Below are 20,020 nucleotides of genomic sequence, written 5' to 3'. Positions count from 1 at the left end.
CACACACACCACACACACACACCACACACACACACACACCACACACACCACACACACACACACACCACACACGCACACACCACACACACACACACACACACCACACACACCACACACACACCACACACACACACCACACACACACCACACACCACACACACACACACTACACACACCACACACACACACCACACACACACCACACAGACACACCACACACACACCACACACACACACCACACACACACACCACACACACACACCACACACACACACACACACCACACACACACACCACACACACACACCACACACATGCAGATATTGTCCACCCTCTGGTTTCCTCTGCAAATTGCTGCAACAGTTGAGGCTGAGTCAGGTTGACGTCTGGAGCCAGGAGCCCCACACATGTCTCCATGTAGGTGGCAGATGCCCAAGCAGGTTGACTATCCTCTTGTATCTCCCAGGAACAATAGCAGAAAGCTGGATTGAAAGCAAAGAATAGCTGGGACTCAAACCAGGCAAGCTGACTCGGGACGTAGTCAACCAAGGCACCGCCTTCACCTGCTACTCCACAGGCCTGCTCCCAGTTTCATGTTTTCAGATAACACAAGTATCCTCCCATTTGATTAAAAAAAATAATAACAATGCCTATTTATCCTTTTGTTACATACTGACATAGAAAATTATCTGGAGTGGATTTCTTAATGGTAATAATCATTGTTTTGAGTTGATGAAATTTGACATTTCCTAAATTTACTGTCTTAATGGACAAGATACTTCAGCCAAAAGCACCACAGTCGATTTATTATGCTGGCAGTATTAGTAAATAATTTTGATGATGTTGTTGCTGCAGCTTTCATTTGCTTGCTTCTTATGAGATTAGCAATAAAAGTTATTGCTTATTTCAATAAACATCACTTATGTTGAAAAACACATCTGCAAAGAATAAGAAGACACTTCATACCGGCTAACACGGCTATTAAAAAAACCAAGACAACCAGAAAATAACAAGCGTAGGTGTTGGTTAAATCATGTCGAAATCAGAACTTTGCCATTGCTCGTGGGGATGGAGCATGACACGGCTGCTGAGGAAGTTTGGCACTTCTTCAAAAAAGCTATCCATAGAATCATCATGTGACTCAGCAATTCTATTCCTACTTATGTACACCAAAGAACTTACATCAGGATTCAAATGGATACTCTCTCGCCAGTATTCCTGGCATTATTCACAGTAGCCAAAGGATGTCAACAATCCGAGTTTCGATTAACACAGGACTGGATAAACAAAACGTGGCATATGTACAAGGTGGAATAGTACTCAGCCTGGAAAGGAACAGAGTTCTGGGACATGCATAGCATGGAGGAATCTTGGAAATATTTTGCCAGATCAAGTAAGTCAGTTACACAAGACCGATTCTTGTCTGACTGACTCATCTGTAACATGGAGAACAGGTGAACCCACACAAGAGTAAGTAGTTTGCACTGCCAACTGGGGGGAGAGGGAAATGAAAAGTCTCAATCAATGGCTACAGATCTTGTCGTGGGGGGTGGCAGTTTGGCAACTAGATAGCAATGACAGTTGTGGGTCGTTTTGAATATCACTGTGCCCCTCAAAATGTATGCTTGAAAATAGTTAAGATGACAAATATTATGTCCTATAGATGTTGCAATGGATAGGCCCTGGTGCACAATAGCCTAGCGGCCAAAGTCCTCACCTTGTATGTGCCGAGATCCCATATGGGTGTTGGTTCTAATCCTGGCGACCCGCTTCCCATCCAGCTCCCTGCTAGTGGCCTGGAAAAGCAGTCTAGGAAGGCCCAAAGCCTTGGGACATGCACCTGCTTGGGAGACCCGGAAAAAGCTCTTGGCTTCTGCTTCAGATTGGCAACCTCCAGCCATTACGACTACTTGTGGAGTGCACCAGCGGATGGAAAATCTTTCTTTCCTTCTCTCTGTAAATCTGACTTTACGAAAAAATAAAACAAATCTTTAAAGAAAAAAAAACAGTAAGTTCATTCAGAAGAAACTTTTTCATCCAGAAATACCATATGATTTTCATATTGCTTCACAAAATAGTTTGTGTATAGAACTGCAAAAATACTCTTCAATGTTTTTTAAACTTTTGAATGTGTCCATTATGACATCACTAAAGCCAGAAGAAAGTAGTAGAACCTACCAACCGAAAGAGCTGTATGGTTACACAAATGATGGTAACCAGGTTTACGCAAAACAAACAAAAAAAATTACATTGCCAGAAAAATAATCACACTAATGTAGCAACACTGATAAAGATAAATGGGAATTTTGTGTATTGTATTTGGAAACATGTAAAAGTCATTACGCGTGTGGGAAAGTACCTAAGATAACAATTAGGTGAGGGTTGAATCCCAGCTATATGTCTCAGTTTCTAACCTTTTGGGGATTTTGATGCCGTTTTGTAAACATTACGAGGAATCTAGACTCTGGTGACCAGCTCACTGCCCCAGGGTGCCAGTAGCTGGCTCTTCAGGGTTCGCATTTGAGCTTCAGCACTGCTCCCTGGGCGCGACTTGGGGCTTGCCGTCCGTCTCCGACGGACGGCTTGGGTGGTACCGCGATCCCAGCCAGGGCTGCGTCCCGCGGCGCTTTCCGGTCCCAGTCCCGCACGGGATGTCCACTACACAATTACTGGTTGTTTATTTGAGACGCCGAACTTAACTACGACTCCGGGATCTTTATTTGCTAAATCTGGAGCCTTACCTCCCCGCCCACTCACCGCCCTCACCTAAACGTCCTCCTCCTCACTGCCACTCCCTGCGTCCTGCGGGGAGCCCCGGCTTCCACTCCTCGGCCCTCTGCTCCCTTCAGCTCTGGTCCCCTCTCCCACCTGACCTTGGCTTTACCCCTGGCACAGCCCCGACCCTGGTGACCTGGGTTACCCCCACCCCTACAGCACCCCCTCTCTGCCCACGCCGCACCCACCTGCCCAGCCCCGGAGTCCCCACACGACCCAATCCACAGGGCCCTAGTTCTCCCACCCGGGACCCCCAAACCCCTGCCCAGCCCTCCCCCGCAGGCCCAGCTCCCCACCCCTCCCCCGGCCCGGCGGGCGCGGCGCGCAGGCGCAGGCGCGGAGGGCGGGCGCGGGCGGAATGGGGACTGCAGCGGCGGCAGCGGCGGCGGCCGGGGAGGGGGCGCGCAGCCCGATCCCCGCCGCCGTGTCGCTCGGCCTGGGCGTGGCCGTCGTGTCGAGCCTGGTGAATGGGTCCACGTTCGTGCTGCAGAAGAAGGGCATCGTGCGGGCCAAGCGGCGAGGTAGGACGGACCGCGCTCCGGGTAGCTTTTGCGAGGGGGTGGGGCGCACGAGTCGCGACCCCGAGACCGGGTCGGGGCGCACCTTGTGGGTGGAGGATGGCAGCGGGCCTGGCACCCACCTGAATGGCATCGGTGGGACCTTGCACACGCCCGTGACGCCTGGGAGACGGGCCCGCGGTGGTGGCGACCGGGTCCTCCGCGGCTGCGGCGTCTGGGCCCCGGAATCTCAGTGCGCCGTGGGTTGGGGAGCGTGGAGGCCGCCCGCAGTGGCTGCAGAGGCCTCGCTCGGTTGGTCAGTGTGCTTGCAGCCGACTTCTCCCCCTGGTTCCCAGGCCCTCTAGTCCCTGCCTATAACGTTGAAGGTGCGCCTACCAATGCTTGGATTGGAGCCCAGGCTTGGTAGGGGCCCCGTGCCCTCCCGCATCTGCGGGACCTTGCTGTTTTCAGTGTTCTCCAAGTGGTCGGGGATCTGCACTTAGTGCTTTTAACCCGGCCCGTGGCCCTGGGCTACGCCAGGGGGAAAACCGACCTGCTAATTTCGAGGTCCCTGCAGTAGCCTGGCAGGTGCAGCCGTGAGCACAGTGTGCACTGGGTCCGCAGGCAGGACGCAGGACGGGCTTGGAGCAGAGGTGGAGGTCTCTGCTTTCCTGGGGCTTCTGCATTGGGAGCCCTTGACTGAGATACCTCTAGCTTACACTAGCACCACCCGAATATGTGCAGGAAACGCAAAGTACATTAAAGAACACAACTCTCATTGGGACCTCCAAGTGTTTCTTGAGTGGCTAGGCCACCCAACACCAATCCTTGGGTGCAGTGCCAAGCTGGAGCCTTCTCTGCTGCTGTCGGATCTGAGGGGCCTGGACAGCTTGCCCGGCTGCAGAACAAAACTAGTCTGGAAATGGAAACCCAGCATCCCTGCCCCAGGGACCACACAAGTGGGAGAACAGCACTCAGAACCCTCTGGAAGGACTTGATGGACACGTTGTCTGGTCTGAGAGGAAGGAAGCCCCTGGACTAGAATGCAGCAAGCAGGTGTAATTTTGAGTGCCCAGCGCTAGCCCAGGATGCCACCATCTCAAGGGAAAGAGTGATGTGTCTTGAAGCAGAGGCATTGCTGTGTTCACACAAAGTCTGAATCAAGCGATGTGTGTTGTCGCAGGGGTACAGAGGTGCCCGCCCCTAAGCCACAAGCACACAGCCGTGCCTGTCCTATCCATGAGCAGCAGAGGGGCGAGAAGGGTTTGCTGTTGCTCAGAAGTAAATGCATGGGTCCTTAGTAGGACAGCGTGACCTCTGTAGTCGTCCCCCCAAGCCCTACAACGCCAGGGTAACCTCACTGGAGAAAACTCACTCAAACTGAACTGAGGAACATTCGCAGAAATACCCGATGGACCGTTCCTTTGATCAAGGTTGTGAAATGCGCCAGGAGCCCAGAGATCAGGCTCACAAGTCTAAGTCCCAACAATGCTAAGGAGATGTGTGTGTACCGGTTTTAGTTCAACTGAACCTCAGCGTGTGACTGCCGTGCAGCCTGTGTGTTCCAACCAAGCGCATGAGAGAGGACGGTGATACTGAAACACAGGAGGGGCGCTGCTATGTACATCTTTAAGTTAATAAAAGTGAAAATGCTCATTCATTTCCTGCTTGCCAGTTCCCGCCCACCGCTGCTGATTCAGTCTCCAGGGGTTACTCATGGCAGTCTACTTCTGATTGGCTGCGTGAACGTGAAGGTGTTGTTGCAGGAGCTGGGGACGCAGCAGCTTTGGAACCTACTCCATAAAACCCTTTTCCACAGGTGCTGGGAAGTGGCAGAGTTAGCCCTGTGTGTGACTGACATGGTGGGGGGAAGAAAAGGGAGGGAGACAAAAGCTGGAGGAGAGTCCAGTTCTCTTGTGCAGGGACACCTGAGCCGGCAGGTTCCCGGGCTGTGAACGCCCTGTCTTGCTGCTAGTTTCCACAGTGAACTCCTGGCCGGGGTGGGAGGAGAGAGGGGGTGGGGAAGGCAGCAACGCTCTGGTGACGTTCCCCCCCACCACACACACACTGTGAAGTCTGTGGTCGCCTTTTCTCTTCCTTTTAAAGCACCTTCCCAGTGAGGCCGTGAACACAAGCCCTTGGCCATCCAGGGCCTGGCCTGTACAGCACAGTCCCAGGCTGGCACTGCCTGGCCTGGCCTCCTCGCTCTGCCTGCCAGGGACACATGAGTAGGAACTGGCCAGGAGCCAGGCGGGTCCAGGCCATTCATGGTGCAGTCCGCCTTAGATGTCTGTGGGGGATGGGTTCCAGGACATGCACCTGTTGGGTGCCTTATGTGCTTGCATAGAATCCACAACCATCCTTCTTTATAGCATAAATCACCTCTAGATGACTTTTGACTCCAAATGAATGCTATGTAAGTAGCTGTTATATTGTATCGTTTAGGGGGTTATGGTAAAATAAGAGTTCTTATACTTTCAGTACTGTTTTTTAATATCTTCAATCTGAAGTTGATATAATTGGCAGGTGTAGAGCCCAGATCTACTGTCTGAGCTCTGTTGAGGCAGGGTTTAAGGAAGGTAAACCAGTGAGGCATTTGTGGACAGCCAGTCTCATCAGTATTCCCAAGCCTTGTAATAGTGCAGAGCAGACTGACATAGGTGGGAGCCAGCCTTACAGGAGGTCTGGCCAAGAACAGTGTGCCAGCTTTGGACCAGACTTCCTGGAAATAGGCTTGGGGCATGGGTTGGTGTGATGGCTCAATAGGCTTACCCACCACCTGCAAGCACCAACATCCCATAGGGGCACAGGTTCGTATATCAGTTGCTCCGCTTCCTATCCAGTTCTCTGGTTATGGCCTGGGGAAGCAGTAGGGGATGGCCCAAAGCCGTGGGATCCTGCACCCACCCACCTGGGAGACCCAGGAGAAGCTCCTGGCTTCAGTTCAACTCAGCACCAGCCATTGCAGCCATCTGGGGAAGGAACTAATAGATGCAGGATCCTCTCTCTCTGCCTCTTCATAAATCTCATCTGCCTTTATTTATTTTTTTTTGAAAAGTCAGATATGCAGAGAGGAGAAGGAGCAAGAGGAAGATCTTCCATCCGCTGATTCACTCCCCAAGTAGCCGCAACAGCCAGAGCTGAGCCAATCTGAAGCCGTGAGCCCGGAGCTGCTTCCAGGTCTCCCATGCGGGTGCAGGGTCCCAAGGATTTGGACCGTCTTCGACTGTTTTCCCAGGCCACAAGCAGGGAGCTGGATGGGAAGCAGGGCAGCAGAGATTAGAATTGGTGTCCATATGGGATCCTGGCACATGTGAGGCAAGGACTTTAGCCACTAGGCTACTACACTGGGTCCATAAATAAATCTTTCAAAAAAGAAAGTGGTGTGGTTGGCCAGCATGATGGCACTATTGAGTCAAGCTGCTGAATGTGACACTAGCATCCCTGTCCCAGTGCTACTTCCAGTCCCAACTGCTCCACTTCCTATCCAGCTCCCTGCTTATGTCCCCAGGAAGGCAGCCATGATGCTGCAGGTGACTGGGCCCCTATCACCATATGGAGGACCAGGATAGAGTTCCTGTTTTCTGGCATCAGCCTGGCCCTGATTTGGCTATTGTGTCCATCTGGGGAGTGAGGCAGCAGAGAGAAGATGAGCTCTGTTTCTCTGTGTGTATGTCTCTTCCCTTTAAATAAATAGGTAACAGGTGTATCTACTCAAGAATTCACTGCAGGTACTTGAGAAGTAAACATACTCTAGGATTCCCTCAACCAGAAGGAACAGCAGATTAAAAAAAAATCTTTTTTCTTCAAAGCTCTGATGACATGCCATTCCGCATTGGCTAGAATCGCTGTTATCAAAAATGTGCAAAACTGGAATGTGGGGGAAATTGGAACCCTTGTGCGTTGCTGATGGAGGTGTCAAACAGTGCAATTGCTTTGTAAAACAGTGTGGCTAGTCCTCTAAAACTAAATGTAGACTTGCCATCTGATACACAGTTTCCCTCCTGGGATTACCCAAAGGAAGCAGGGGCAGGGAACTGAAAGAGATGTGTGGCAGCCATGTACAGAGCAACACCGTACTGGCCAAAAGTTGGCAGCGACCCACACATCCGTCAACTGAAGGATGAGCAGAATGTCATTCATCATGGGATGGAGTATTAGTGATCCTTAAAGAGGAAATCCTGGCTTTTGGCACAACAAAGGTGACCCTGTAGGTGAAATAAAACCATCACAAAATGACAGCTGCTTCATTTCACTTATATCAGAGTGAAGATATAGAGAGGCCAAATTCACGGAGACACAAAGCTATATTGGTGGCTGCCCGGGGCTGGGAGGAGCAGGAAAGAGAGATAGTGTTGAAAGCGTGCAGAATTTCAGCCTGGGACGGTGATAGAGACGGAACTGGATGATAACGATGGCTGCACAGCTGTGTCAATGCACGCACTGCCGCTGAACCGTACACTTGTGTTGAACAGCGGGTTAAGCCACCACCTCAACTATATGCCACCATCCTGTGTTGAAGCCCTGGCTGCTCTGCCTCCAGCCCAGTTCGCTGCTGATGTGCCTGGGAAAGCAGCAGGTGGTACCCCATGTGCTCAGACCCGTGCCACCCTTGTGGGCGCCTTGCTTCAGGCTGGCCTAGCCCTGGCTGTTGTTACTGTTCGGGGAGTGAACCAGTGAACTGAGGAACCTCTTCCTCTCAGTCTTTTACTTCTCTTTCCACTTCCCCATCATTCTGCCTGTCTGGTAAATAAATAGATAAATCTTTAAAGCAAATCTTTAAAACTACACTTTGTATGTTACATGTATTTTGCCAAAATGTGGTAACTGTCTTTTCACTTCTGTTTATAAAATGCGGGTTTTTAAAAAATTTTTTTTGACAAAACATGCTTGTGCAACTAACAACACAGCAAAGAAAAGGATCAGCACTGCAAACCTAGAAACTTCGCTCATGCCTGCCTTCATTCTACCCTTCAAAGAGGTGCCTGACTCTTCTTTTTCTTTTCTTTCTTCTTTTTTTTTTAAGACTTTTTGTTGTTGTTGTTGAAAGGCTGAGTTACAGAAAGGAGAGACGGAGAGATCTTCCATCTGCTGTGCTGGTTCGCTCCCAAAACGGCCATAATAACCAAGACTGTGCCAGACTGAAGCCAGGAGCTTCCTCCAGGTCTGCCACATGGGTGCAAGGTTCCAAGGACTTGGTGCATCTTCTGCTTTTCTCAGGCCGCAGTCAGGGAGCTGTACTGGAAGAGGACAGCTGAGAGCTGAACCGGAGCGCGTAGGGCATGTTGACACTGCAGGTGACAGCTTAATCTGTTGTGCCACAGCACTGATCCTGTTGTTTTGTTGTTAGTTTGAATTATTTGGCGGGAAAGCAGAGTTACAGTAGAGGAGGAGAGACAGAGGTGGGCAGTGTAGAGAGGTCTTTCATTTGCTGGTTCAGTCCCCTAATGGCCACAATGGCCAGGGCTGAGCCAAACTTAAGCCAGGATCCAGGAACTTCATCTGGGTCTTTCATGTGAGTATAGGGGCACAGATACTTGGCCTATCTTCCACAGCAAAAAGCTGGATCGGAAATGGAGCCGCCAGGACTCAAACCTGTGCTTCCATGAGATGCTGGCACTGCAGGTTAGCGAGTTAGCCTGCAACACCACAAAGCTGGCCCCTAAGTTTTTAGTCTTTGTTTTTTTAAAGATTGCTTTTCTGGGAAAGGCGCATCAGATTTATGGAAAGAAGGAGAGGCAGAAAGATCTTCCATCCACTGGTTCATTCCCCAAATGGCTGCAATGGTTGCAGCTAAGCCAATCTAAGCCAGGAGCCAGGAGCTTCTTCCAGTTCTCCCATGCTGGTTCAGGGTCCCAAGGCTTTGGGGCATCTTCCATCACTTTCACAGGTCATGAATTGATGCAGGGAGTTGGATGGGAAGTGGAGCAACCAGGGCGCGATCTGGTGTCCATATGAGATCCTGGCGATTGTAAGGTGATGATTAGCCATTGAGCCATTGCATCACCTCTTCCTCCTCCTTGTTCTTTTCTAAATTAGAAAACAAAAAGAAGTCAAAATAAGCCAAACCAGGACTCTGAAGGTGGATGCTTAATGATTTCCCATGGAAACTGTCACAAAAGTACCTTTGATGAGAGGAATGAGCCGGAATGCTGTGATGGTGAAGAACTCTACTGAAGCTCAACAAGGCATTGTTCTGCCAAAGCTGTGATAAACTTTCTCAAACCATTGTCCTCAGCAGCAGCTGCTGTCATTCTTTAGCCCCCAAGAAAGTCAACACACAAGTGAGCTTTGCTGTTGACAGATCCACTTTTGCCTCAGCTTCACCATTGGAACCCTTCACCATTCCCCTCCATGGGAGCTCTTGCCCTTTGGTCTTCTGGGTCACACTGGTAAATTGCATTGCATCTCCTGTTAGGAATTTTCAGTGAAATGCTGCAGGATCTTAACTTCACTTGCTGAACATTTCCATGGAAAGCTCTGTTCTGGTCTGCAGCCAGTCTGGGCACAGCAGTTTTGGCATCCATGAAGTGGAAAGTTTTCTCCACTTAAATTTTTCAGTTAGAATTGTGTAAGCTGAACCAATGGAGATGTCGCTGGTGTTGGCTGTTGTTTCTGCTCTTCAGTTAGGCTCTAGGCTAATTTTTTTTCCTCTGCAAATGTGTGGATGTTCTGCCCCTGAGGGCTTCGTTTTCAGGAACCTCTCAGAACAAATTAGCCACTTGCAAACTGCTCATTTCTTGGCGACATTGTTGTCTTCTATTTTACATAAAACTTCAGTGATTTCACCATTTTTTCACCCTCTGTTTAGTGTTTATTCTTGCTTCCATGTTAACAGAGTTCCTGTGCCTCAAGTAAGGGCTCTTTTTGAATTGATGTCTTATCCTTTTGAGTGACTCAAACCAGGTCCTATACAGCCCAAGTTAGTCCAACTTTGCTTTGGGCACGAAAAAATTTATTAAAGTCTATGCTTGTTTTGTTTTCATAAAATGTCTATGAATTTTCAAACACTTTTTGAAAATCTTTATTTTTCCATCTGGACTAATCATTTCTATTAGGTAGATGTCTTGGAGGAGCTGTGCTGGGTCCTGGGTGGGTGTATAATGAGATGCTTACAAAGTGCTGACATTTAGCCACTAGTTTTACACTTCCATCGGCAGTGGATGACAGTTCTCGTTGCTTCCTGTGACTCAGTCCTCTTTAAAGAACTCTGGACAGACCACGTGGCCTCCTTTCACATATTCTACAGTCAAAACATCCATTTACAAAGGACGTGGTGGCCGTCTCTTGCTTTGCTGTTAGCAGCAACTTCTATTGTTGCTGCTAGGAGCACATGTTGAGGGGGAACAGAAAGCAAAGCGATTATATGGCTTTTTGTATTTGTATGCTGGAAAGCTGTATTGAAGAACATTTTGGGTATACTCTGATAACTAGATGGTCTTAGCAGCCGCAAGTTCCAATTTGGTTGGCTTCAATGCCAGTTGATAGTATCATCATGACAAGTCTTTGTTTTCTTTTTCTATTGCACAGACACTTCTTTGTGTATAGTTGTCATAATAAACAGCTCTGTACTGCTGTTTAAAAACTTAAATGTTTTTAAGGTGAGGTGAAAACTCCTAGAACTTAGCCACTATTACCTCTGCAGCCCATACCTGGGAGTGGGGGGAAGAGGTATGGATGTGGTAAAAATAAGCAGAAAATCTTCAACGTTCTTTGCTCTTGTGGCTCGTTGTTCTGGCTGATGCCAGTAGACGAGGAGGATAGGCACCAGCTGGGGAAGGGAGGTGCGTGGGTCGATACTTGAACAGGTGCCTCTTGCAGGTGCTGGCTCAGTACCATTAGGATCCTCAGGGACAGTGACATTAGATGGTGAAAAGATGAAGAAGCCTTGTGGTTTTCAGGTGTAACAACAACCACAAAGATCTGTGTCAGGGGCTGGAGCCCAGGTAGATCATCATTTCCCAGCAGCTCCTGGGTGCAGCGAAGGGAGGGAATCTGGGGCAGCCGGCTTAGTGAGGAAGTAGGCACTCAGGTGGAACTGTGCACTTTCTTCGGGGCAGAACAAGGGTCTGTTCCAGGTCTGCAGCCCTCAGAGAACACGTGAGGGGGCTTCTCTTCAATCTAGGTGTGAGAGTTGGCATAGGTGTTGGGGTGTGGACCAGGTATCTGGACAGAATCTTGACTTGCTTAACCATTTTGCTTAATGGTTTCAAATGTGAGCTTGACCTAAACCCTACTGAGTTTCAACAAAGCTGCTGTGGAGAAACAGGAACAGAAAGCCTGAAATGCTTGGAATGAACCAAGTCCCTTAGTAGAGGGAGAACAAAAGCCTGTTTCTGCCTCATTCCTAGGTACCTGGGATCCCAGGTTCCCCCCCCATTTTGCTAATGTGGTCTGTTTGAAACCACCAAAAATGGTACTGTGGGATGGCCAACGGTGCTGGGAAAACCATCCCATAAAACGGAAAGACCCATAGATCCCGTTGCATTGGCCACGGACATCTTTGGACCAACTTCACTGTCCCAGGACACATCAGCTACTGTTGTGGTGCTAATTTGGGGACTTCATAGGAACTGTGACTAGACCACATTTGTCAATAAAAGGAAACCACCTTTTCTCTCTTCTCTCTTACCATAGACTAAGAGTAAGTTATGATCACCTTGTTAAGTCTTGGTCGCTATAATCTTGCTTGTATTGCACACAGAAGTTGAAAATCCATTACGGAAACTACTGAATAAATCTTCCACAAAAATGAGCTCCAGGTTGTTATAAAATGAAATATGTTGACAGTCATTTGAAATAACATATCTATTTTTGGACACATTAAAGCTGGAGTGGCTGTACCAAAATCACACAAAGTAGACTTTAGGACAACAACTAATGAGAAGCAAAGGACATTATAGCAGTATATTGGTTATCAGAATAGCATAGCAACTTAAAATTTATATGCACCTAACCATAGAATCCCAAAATTATATGAAGCAAAGATTGACTTTATGAAGAGAAATAGAGATATTTCAACAGTCCTAGTTGGAAGCTTTGCTGTCCCACTTTTAATGAAGGAGTGAAAACCTGGGGAGATCAATGAGAAAATAGAAGTCTTGAACAGAAATATAAATTAGGCAGATCTAACAGACATCGGTAAAACACAATCCTAAATCAACAACATAGCCTCAAGTGAATACTGACACACCCGTTGGGATAAATCATGTGGCAGGCCGTTATACAGGCATCAGTTCATTGAACTGAAATCACACAAAATGTATAAATAGTAGTAGAGGGAAAGTTTGTGAAATTCATAAATAAGTAAGAACAAACACACTTCTAAATAAACACTGAGTCAGAGAAGCTGTAAGAGCTATCAGAAGGGTCCAGCGCGATAACCTAGTGGCTGAAGTCCTTGCCTTGTATGTGCCAGGATCCCATATGGGTGCAGGTTTGTGTCGCGGCTGCTCTACTTCTCTTCTAGCTCCACATTGGTGGACCTTGGTTTGGTTCTTTCCCTCTGGTTTCTGATTCTAGCTTCCTGCTAATGCAGATCCTGGGAGGCAGTGTTTGTTTAGGTTTGTTCCTACCACTTACGTGGGAGACCTGGATTGAGTTGTCAGCTCCTGGCTTGAATTCTGGCCCAGTCATGGATGTGGTGGGCATTTGGGGAGTGAACCAGTGGATGGGAGCTTTCTGCCTACCTGTCACTGACTTTCAAATAAGTAAAATTTTTAAAATTTAAAGAATTTATAACTGTGAATGTCACTATATACATATATATATGCATACATACGGTGACATATATACACACACACACACACATACACATATGTATGTCTAAACAGAGTTAGAACATCACTTGGGATGTCTGTAGGCCATAGTGGAATGCTTGATTTGGATTCCCGCTCTGCTCCCAATTCCACCTTCCTGCTGCCGTGAACCCTGCAAGGCATGGCTAATAACTCAGGTAGTTTGGGTTCCTACTACCCCCATGGAAGACCTGGTTGGGTTCCCGGTCCTGGCTGCTGCGGGCACTTCAGGAGTGCACTGGGGGTGGGAATTTCTCCCCAACTCCCCTCGCTCTCTCCCTCCTTCTCTCCTCTGTCCCCACCTCTCTCTCCTTCCCTCCCTTCCTTTCTGTGTTTCAACTTGAACTAAATAAATGAGATAAAAAGATTTCAGTCAGCATCTAATTGTCACCTTAAAACACTAAAATTTAAAAGAGCAAATGAAACCCAAACACTATACTGTGCAAGTAAAATGAGACAGAAAGCAAAAAAACAATAAAAACAATAACCCCCAAAATTGATTATTTGTAAAGAATAATGAAACCTTTTGCTAAACTGATTAAGCAAAAAAAGAAGAACCAAAACCAAATTACTAAAATGAAGATTGAAAAAGGGGACGTTTATTCTATGTCTAAAGGTAATTTCCAGATTTTTTCAATTTCGTTTTTAATACTCTAATTCATTAGAATAGCTTTGCTGGGTAACTGGTCCTTGGGGCTTCTCATATCGGTGTTCTGAACACAGAGTTGGTGACTCTTTCCTAGAAAATACCCATGCATTTTGCAGAGTGCAGGAACATTCTCTTAAATAGCCATGGTGTGATGAGCAACATTCAGGAACTGTAACACGGAGTTTTATTTGTTTGTTTGCTTTTACTAACAGCTAGTACTTCTGTCCACTATGGCACATTCTTAGGCTTACCTAAACTTTCCAACTCCTGGGACACTCTGGATAGCTATCTATCATGTTTGTGTGGCGTATGTTCAGGACGCAAGACAGTTGTGTCAGGCACGTTGAACATAGCTCAGGGTCTTGAGACCGAGCTGCGGCAGGCAGTGGCACAGGCTGCCTGCAAGGAAGCTCTACCCTGGCACTGATGCAGTCCCATGCAGACGTTGGCCCCACCAGGAAGCATATCTCTTCCAGGGACTTTGCACTTAGTTCAAGCAATGGACTCACGTCGTATCCATAGGCTCCAATCAAGGTGTCATTTGTATGAACACTGATTTGTGTACCGGCTGGTCCTCTCCTGATCTGGCTCCTTGCTAATGTAGCTGGGAAAACAACAGGAATAGCACGGTCACACACATGGGGGGCCTGGAAGAAGCTTCTGGCTGCAGGCTTTGGCCTGGCCCAGCCCTATTAGTTGTAGCCATTTGGGGAGTGAACCAGCAGATGGAAGAGCTCTCTGTTTTGTCTCTCTTTCTCTGTGTCTTTCAAACAAATAAATAAATCTTCTAAAGAAGAAGTCTATTTTGAATGAGATACATGCATGTGTAAGGAGGAAGAATCTCTCAGACTGTAGGCATTTTGACAAGGGGAAGGACAGGGATGTGTCTCACATTTGCTGCTTGTAAGCACCTGTCCCACAGGGCAGAAAGAAGTGCCAAGGTCAAGAGGAGCACAGGTAGTTCCCCAGGTTCTGCCTGTCCTGCAGGGAGATCTGGATCACATGGGCACCCAGGGGAAGTGTCACATCGAGCACTAAAGCCCTGGCGCTTCTGCCAGCATCGCTTGTGGGTACTGGTTCACGTCCCGACTGCCCCACTTCCAATCCCGCTCCTTCCTTACAGCCTGGGAAAAAGCTACCAAAGGTGGCTCAATTGTTTGGGCCCCTGCAGCAGATACGGTTCCTGGGTTCCCTTGACTCAGCCCTGATTCTTGGGGACTCTATGGGGAGTGGGCCAGTTAGAGATTTTTCTTTCTCTGTCTCTCTTTGGGTTTGACTTTGAAATAAATGCATAAATCTTAAGGAAAAAGAGTTGTGTGATTGAGCGTCTAGTGCTCAAATGGTTCAAAAAGAAATCCTATAAGCTTTCCAGATGAAGAAAGCTGAGTAACCCATTGAAACAGAAAGCCATGGAACCCTGTGATAGTAAAATTATCATATAAATGGCTTCTAGTAAATGCCTGAGAGAGTTGGACTTGAATGACTCATTCCATTTGAGATCAACATAAAATTCCACTCCAAAGAAAATTTCATCTGTGTAGTGGCTTATTGGGGCGAAGAAAGCCAGTTTTTATAAAGCTTTATAGCTTGCGTTTGTCAAGTCCTCTCAGCCTGCCTTGGCTGGAAGCATGTCTACTTTGACTCCTCACTGGTTTCTCATGCTGCTATTTATAGGCTTGGGTTTATAGTGTGGATAAACGGTAGGACATTCCTTTTTTTGTTTTGTTTTTCCATTTTAGTTCTTATGTAGAAATTGAAGCATACAGTTTATAAACCTGACATTTTTAATCTCATTCTTTTGCAGGTACCTCCTACTTAACAGACATTGTGTGGTGGGCTGGCACAATTGCAAGTAAGTGGCCTGGGAGGGAAAAGTCTGGGCTTTTTCTTTCTTGAGATGTGAGACTGAAGGACGTGGGGTGCACTTGACTCTGATCTTGGAGAGCAGCTGAGTGTGTCATTTGGGTAACCTGCCTCCCTCCTCCTGCTTCCTCCCCCTTCCTGGGAGAGTGTGGAATGATGATACTGGAGGCGAATCAGTCCTGAGTCGTGTGCAGGTCGCACTGTCCTTGGCCTAAGGAAACCAAAACAGCTCCTAAGCTTACTCAGGTGTGCTTGAGCTGTTGACATTGGGTAACGTTCCCTGTGTTACATGACCTGGTTTTGCTCAGCCCAGTTGCTTTCAATGTAAAAGAGTTTCTTGGCTCAGCAAAGACCCTGTCAGCGGCCATGTGCCATCACATAAATATGAGTAATACAACTCTTAAAGTTCAGAACTAGAAATATGTGCAGCACAGTGGTACCAGGAATGTCAGAACTATCGCGTGGTGTGTTTGTCTCATCTTCAGGCAAGTCACTGAAGAGCTTCTCTTTGAACTCTGTTAGGGAGGAGCTCCTGGTGTAGGCTGGTGTGGGGTGTGGTGTTTTCACTGGATGGACCAGCTGCATACACCTGGGTAGGGCGCAGGCCACTTGAAGGCACGTGGGGAGCTCTGCTCAACTCACCTTCAGACCAAGGGTGTGAGCCTGGAGGTAGACTCAGCTGTGTGCCTATCATCCTAACCATGGAGCAGTCTGTGTGCAGGTCCATTAGGGCTCCAGTGCCTGCCCAATGTGAGACCAGTGTGGGGACTCTTCACTGCCATGTGAGACTTCAACACAGAACTGGCACCCCAGGTTTGGTTCCTCCCAGGGGAAAGGCAGCATCCTGCTCCACTCTGTAACCCGTCCTGAAAGGGAGTTCTGGCATTGCAGTGATGTCCTTTTCATTGTCTTGACAGTGGCTGTCGGCCAAATTGGAAACTTCCTGGCTTACACGGCGGTCCCCACAGTGCTCGTGACTCCCCTGGGTGCCCTCGGAGTGCCATTTGGGTGAGAGCTAAAATGCTGTGTTTTTGACTTTAATGCATAGTTTAGATTTGAACAAAATATTTCGTTTTAAATGTTTCTGTTAAAATGCTAGCAGTAAAATTGTAACTGAAGCTAGATCACCAGTGTTTTACTCTGTCATTTAATTTTAACCCTCCAAGCTTATTTTGTGTATCACTCACCCTTCTCTTAGAAATTTGCCTTGTTTCATTTCAAATTGTAAGTTATTCGTGGAGACCAATGAATCTGATACTGTCACTCACCCAGGCTTAGAGACTAGAAAATTTCCCCATCACTACAGTCAGTTATCCTGAAATACCAAGAAGCCAGATGAATTTGTTGGTGTTTGATTGGGATGCTTAGCCTCCCTTGCTGGATGCTGGGAAGTCGAAGTCCCTCATCCCACTCCAGGAAATTCTGGCATTTCAGATGAATGAAACATGTACTGAAGGACATGAAACAAAATGCAAGATTCAAGCTCTTGGATACTTTTTCTGCTTATTTCCAGATAGACCCTGAAGTCCTTGCATGGAGTTGTTTTATGATGGATCTGTTTGGATTTGCGCCTTGGAGTTATTTAAACTCCGTGGTACAGTAGCCTAAAACCCACAACTAGGAGGTGGAAATTTGGCACAGTAGTTAAGCTACTACTTGGGGATGCCCACATCCCGAGTCATAGTGCCTGGGTTCGAGTCCAGGCTCCACTCTTTATTCCAGCTTCCTGTTAATGTACACCATCAGCTCAGCTCCATCCTGTCTGATGCAAGTATTTAGGAAGTGAACCAGAAGATGAAATGGGAGTGCCTTGTTTGTTTCTCAAATAAGTAAATAAATAAATTTGAAAGCATGATGTTACCATCTTTTAGGGTGTCAAGTATTGGAGGAAAACAAGCACTTGTTCTCCTAGCATACTACAATTACTGTTAGCACTTTTAATTTTTTTTCTGTGTGTACCTTTTCACTTTTTAAAAATTTGTTTCATGTCTCTTACTTGAAAAGCAGAGGTAAAGACGGAGCTCTCAAAGCTGGGGCTTGGTCAGAGCCAAAATTGGGAACTGGAGACACATTCGAGGTCTCCGTGTAGGAATTGGGCCCCAGTCATTTGAGCCATCACAGCTACTCCCAGGTTTTGTACTAATATGAAGTAACAGGAGTTAAGAAATGGAGTTGAGGATTGAGCCCAAGTCCTCTGATGTGGAATGTGGTTGTCTTAACTACCAGGCTGAACACCTGCTCCAAGTTAACATTTGTTTTTAAGGATTTGTGTTACTTTTATTATTTTTCTTTGAAAGGCAGATTTATACAGAGAAGAGAAACAAAGAGAGAAGTCTTCCATCTGCTGGTTCACTCACCAAGTGACCGTAACAGCCAGAGCTGAGCTGGTCCAAAACTGAAAGCTAGGAGTTTCCCTCCGGTTTTGCAAATGGGTACAAGGGTCTAAAGACTTGGGCCATCCTCTGTTTCTTTCCCAGGTCATAAGCAGGGAGCTGGATTGGAAGTGGAGCAACTGGAATACCAGCTGGTGTGCATATGGGATACTGGCACTGCAAGATGCAGGATTAACCTGTTAAGCCACTGCACCAGCCCCCCTGAGTTAGCATTTTTTTTTTTTAAGAAATATGTATTATTTTTATTGGAAAGGCAGATTTACAAAGAGAAGAAGAGATAAGGAAAGATTTTTCATCTACTGGTTCACTCTCCAAATGGCTACAATGGCTGGAGCTGAGTAGTTCTGAAGCCAGAAGCCTAAAGTTTCTTCCAGCTCTTCCATTTGGGTGCAGAGACTCAAGGTTTTGGGCCATCCTGTGCTGTTTCCCCAGGCCATAAGCAGCGATCTGGATCAGAGTGGAGCAGCCAGGACAGCAACTGCTGCCCATAAGAGATGTGGGTTCTGGTTCTTGCAGATGGAAGATTAACAACTTGAACCATTGTGCTGGCCCCCCAAATTAACATTTTAAGTCAGGCTTCCTTGTAGTTATTTTGACACTTTTTGTTTTTTACTTTCTTATTTAGCATAATTATTGTGATGATTTGCTTAATAAATAAGGAAGTAATATTTTTGGTCTTAAAAATTGTCCTTTTCTACTCTGGTATATTTCCCAGCTACTGAGAAGATAATATGAAGTGTCATGAGTTAAGAGTGCCATAAGCAACGTGCTAGCTATTCATGGAATTTGGGTGAAAATTCCATTTGTATTGAAATTACAACTTCAATACATTCTTAATCATTTTTCTTAACACTTACACGAAAAAATGAGATACAGCTGTGTCAAGAATCAGCTTTTCTGAAGTATGTTCACCTGGTAGAAACAGGCCAACTAATTTGGTTTGAACTCTGATTATGTTCTGTGTTTGGTCATTGAAGGTCCATTTTAGCTTCTTACCTTCTGAAGGAAAAGCTCAACATCCTGGGCAAGTTGGGATGTCTGTTGAGCTGTGCAGGCTCCGTGGTCCTCATTATCCACTCCCCCAAGTCTGAGAGTGTGACAACGCAAGCTGAGCTGGAGGAGAAGCTGACCAATCCAGGTAACTCCTCCCCAGCAGTGCTGCCAGGAGCACTTGCCCTAGCTACTCTGGGATACTTGCAGATGCTGCGCGTCTCATGTTTGTGTCCTCCATGTGCGTGTGTGTCAGTTGGCTGTTAGCTGACTGTGTGGACACCCCCACTTGGTGGGGTGGGAGTCCTGGGCACTTGTCCTTCTGCCCCCCTGTGCAGACGCTGCCTCCACTGCCACGCATGGTCTGGCCCTTTCCTGTGTCCTGCAGGGATGCTCACGGTCACTGTCCTCTCCCTCACACTCCTCCCGACTGAGCCTCCCTCTCTCAGAGCTCGGTATTCCACCTGTCAGGTTCCCTCTGGGACCTTGATGGCAGCATCTTGTCTTTGCAGCCCTGTGTTTCCTGCTCCTGTCTCTGCCCCTGCCCCCACCTGGCTGCCTTCTGACCTCTGCTTGCTGTCCTCTCTCCTCCTACTTTCTCCCCGCTATGCCTGCTTTCGGGTATGTCCTGCCAGGCTTGCTTGGAACCTCCTTGGTACGTCCTTCCTACTTAAAGCTGTCTGGGAACAGAGACTAAGTTTCTAATTTTCTTTTTTCTGACATAGTGATTTCGGTTTTATTTTACAAATGCAATTAAAAGTACTATGTACATGATTAGCCTTAAAGAACAGATTTTTTTTCTAGATTGCTTCCAGCAGACCATCTTGTGTTGCTTGCGGCCATTTCAGGCAGGTGCCAGTACAAAAGTCTTCACACCCGTATCCAAATGCAGATATCTTCAGGCTACAAAAAGTGACCATTTCTTTGTAGCTCCCGATTGGCAGTGACGGATATAGCAGCAGAAACATCTATAAGGCTTGGGAAAGGGATTCATAGTGAGACTAAGCCAAGACAGTGTCTTTTTGTCATGTACCTCTAACTGTTTAGCATTGAGA

The 20,020-nt window shown here is 47.2% G+C and overlaps 1 protein-coding gene across 1 annotated transcript in view; it reads left to right on the top strand.

Moving 5' to 3' along the window:
- The first annotated feature begins 3,084 nt into the window (after positions 1-3,084).
- NIPA1 (NIPA magnesium transporter 1) overlaps positions 3,085-20,020 on the top strand; it is a 28,991-nt gene continuing 12,055 nt past the window's right edge. Inside the window, exons 1-4 of the mRNA XM_058666515.1 lie at positions 3,085-3,297; positions 15,524-15,571; positions 16,500-16,590; positions 18,953-19,113. Of these exons, the coding sequence (XP_058522498.1) occupies positions 3,135-3,297; positions 15,524-15,571; positions 16,500-16,590; positions 18,953-19,113 (463 nt within the window). The 5' untranslated portion in view covers positions 3,085-3,134. The remainder of the gene's footprint in view (positions 3,298-15,523; positions 15,572-16,499; positions 16,591-18,952; positions 19,114-20,020) is intronic.

The sequence above is a fragment of the Ochotona princeps genome, chromosome 6 (assembly GCF_030435755.1).
Source record: "Ochotona princeps isolate mOchPri1 chromosome 6, mOchPri1.hap1, whole genome shotgun sequence".
In the NCBI taxonomy this organism is placed as follows: Eukaryota; Metazoa; Chordata; class Mammalia; order Lagomorpha; family Ochotonidae; genus Ochotona; species Ochotona princeps.
The sequence above is the reverse complement of the archived record's forward strand: the minus strand, read 5'-3'. Positions and strand labels throughout refer to the sequence as shown.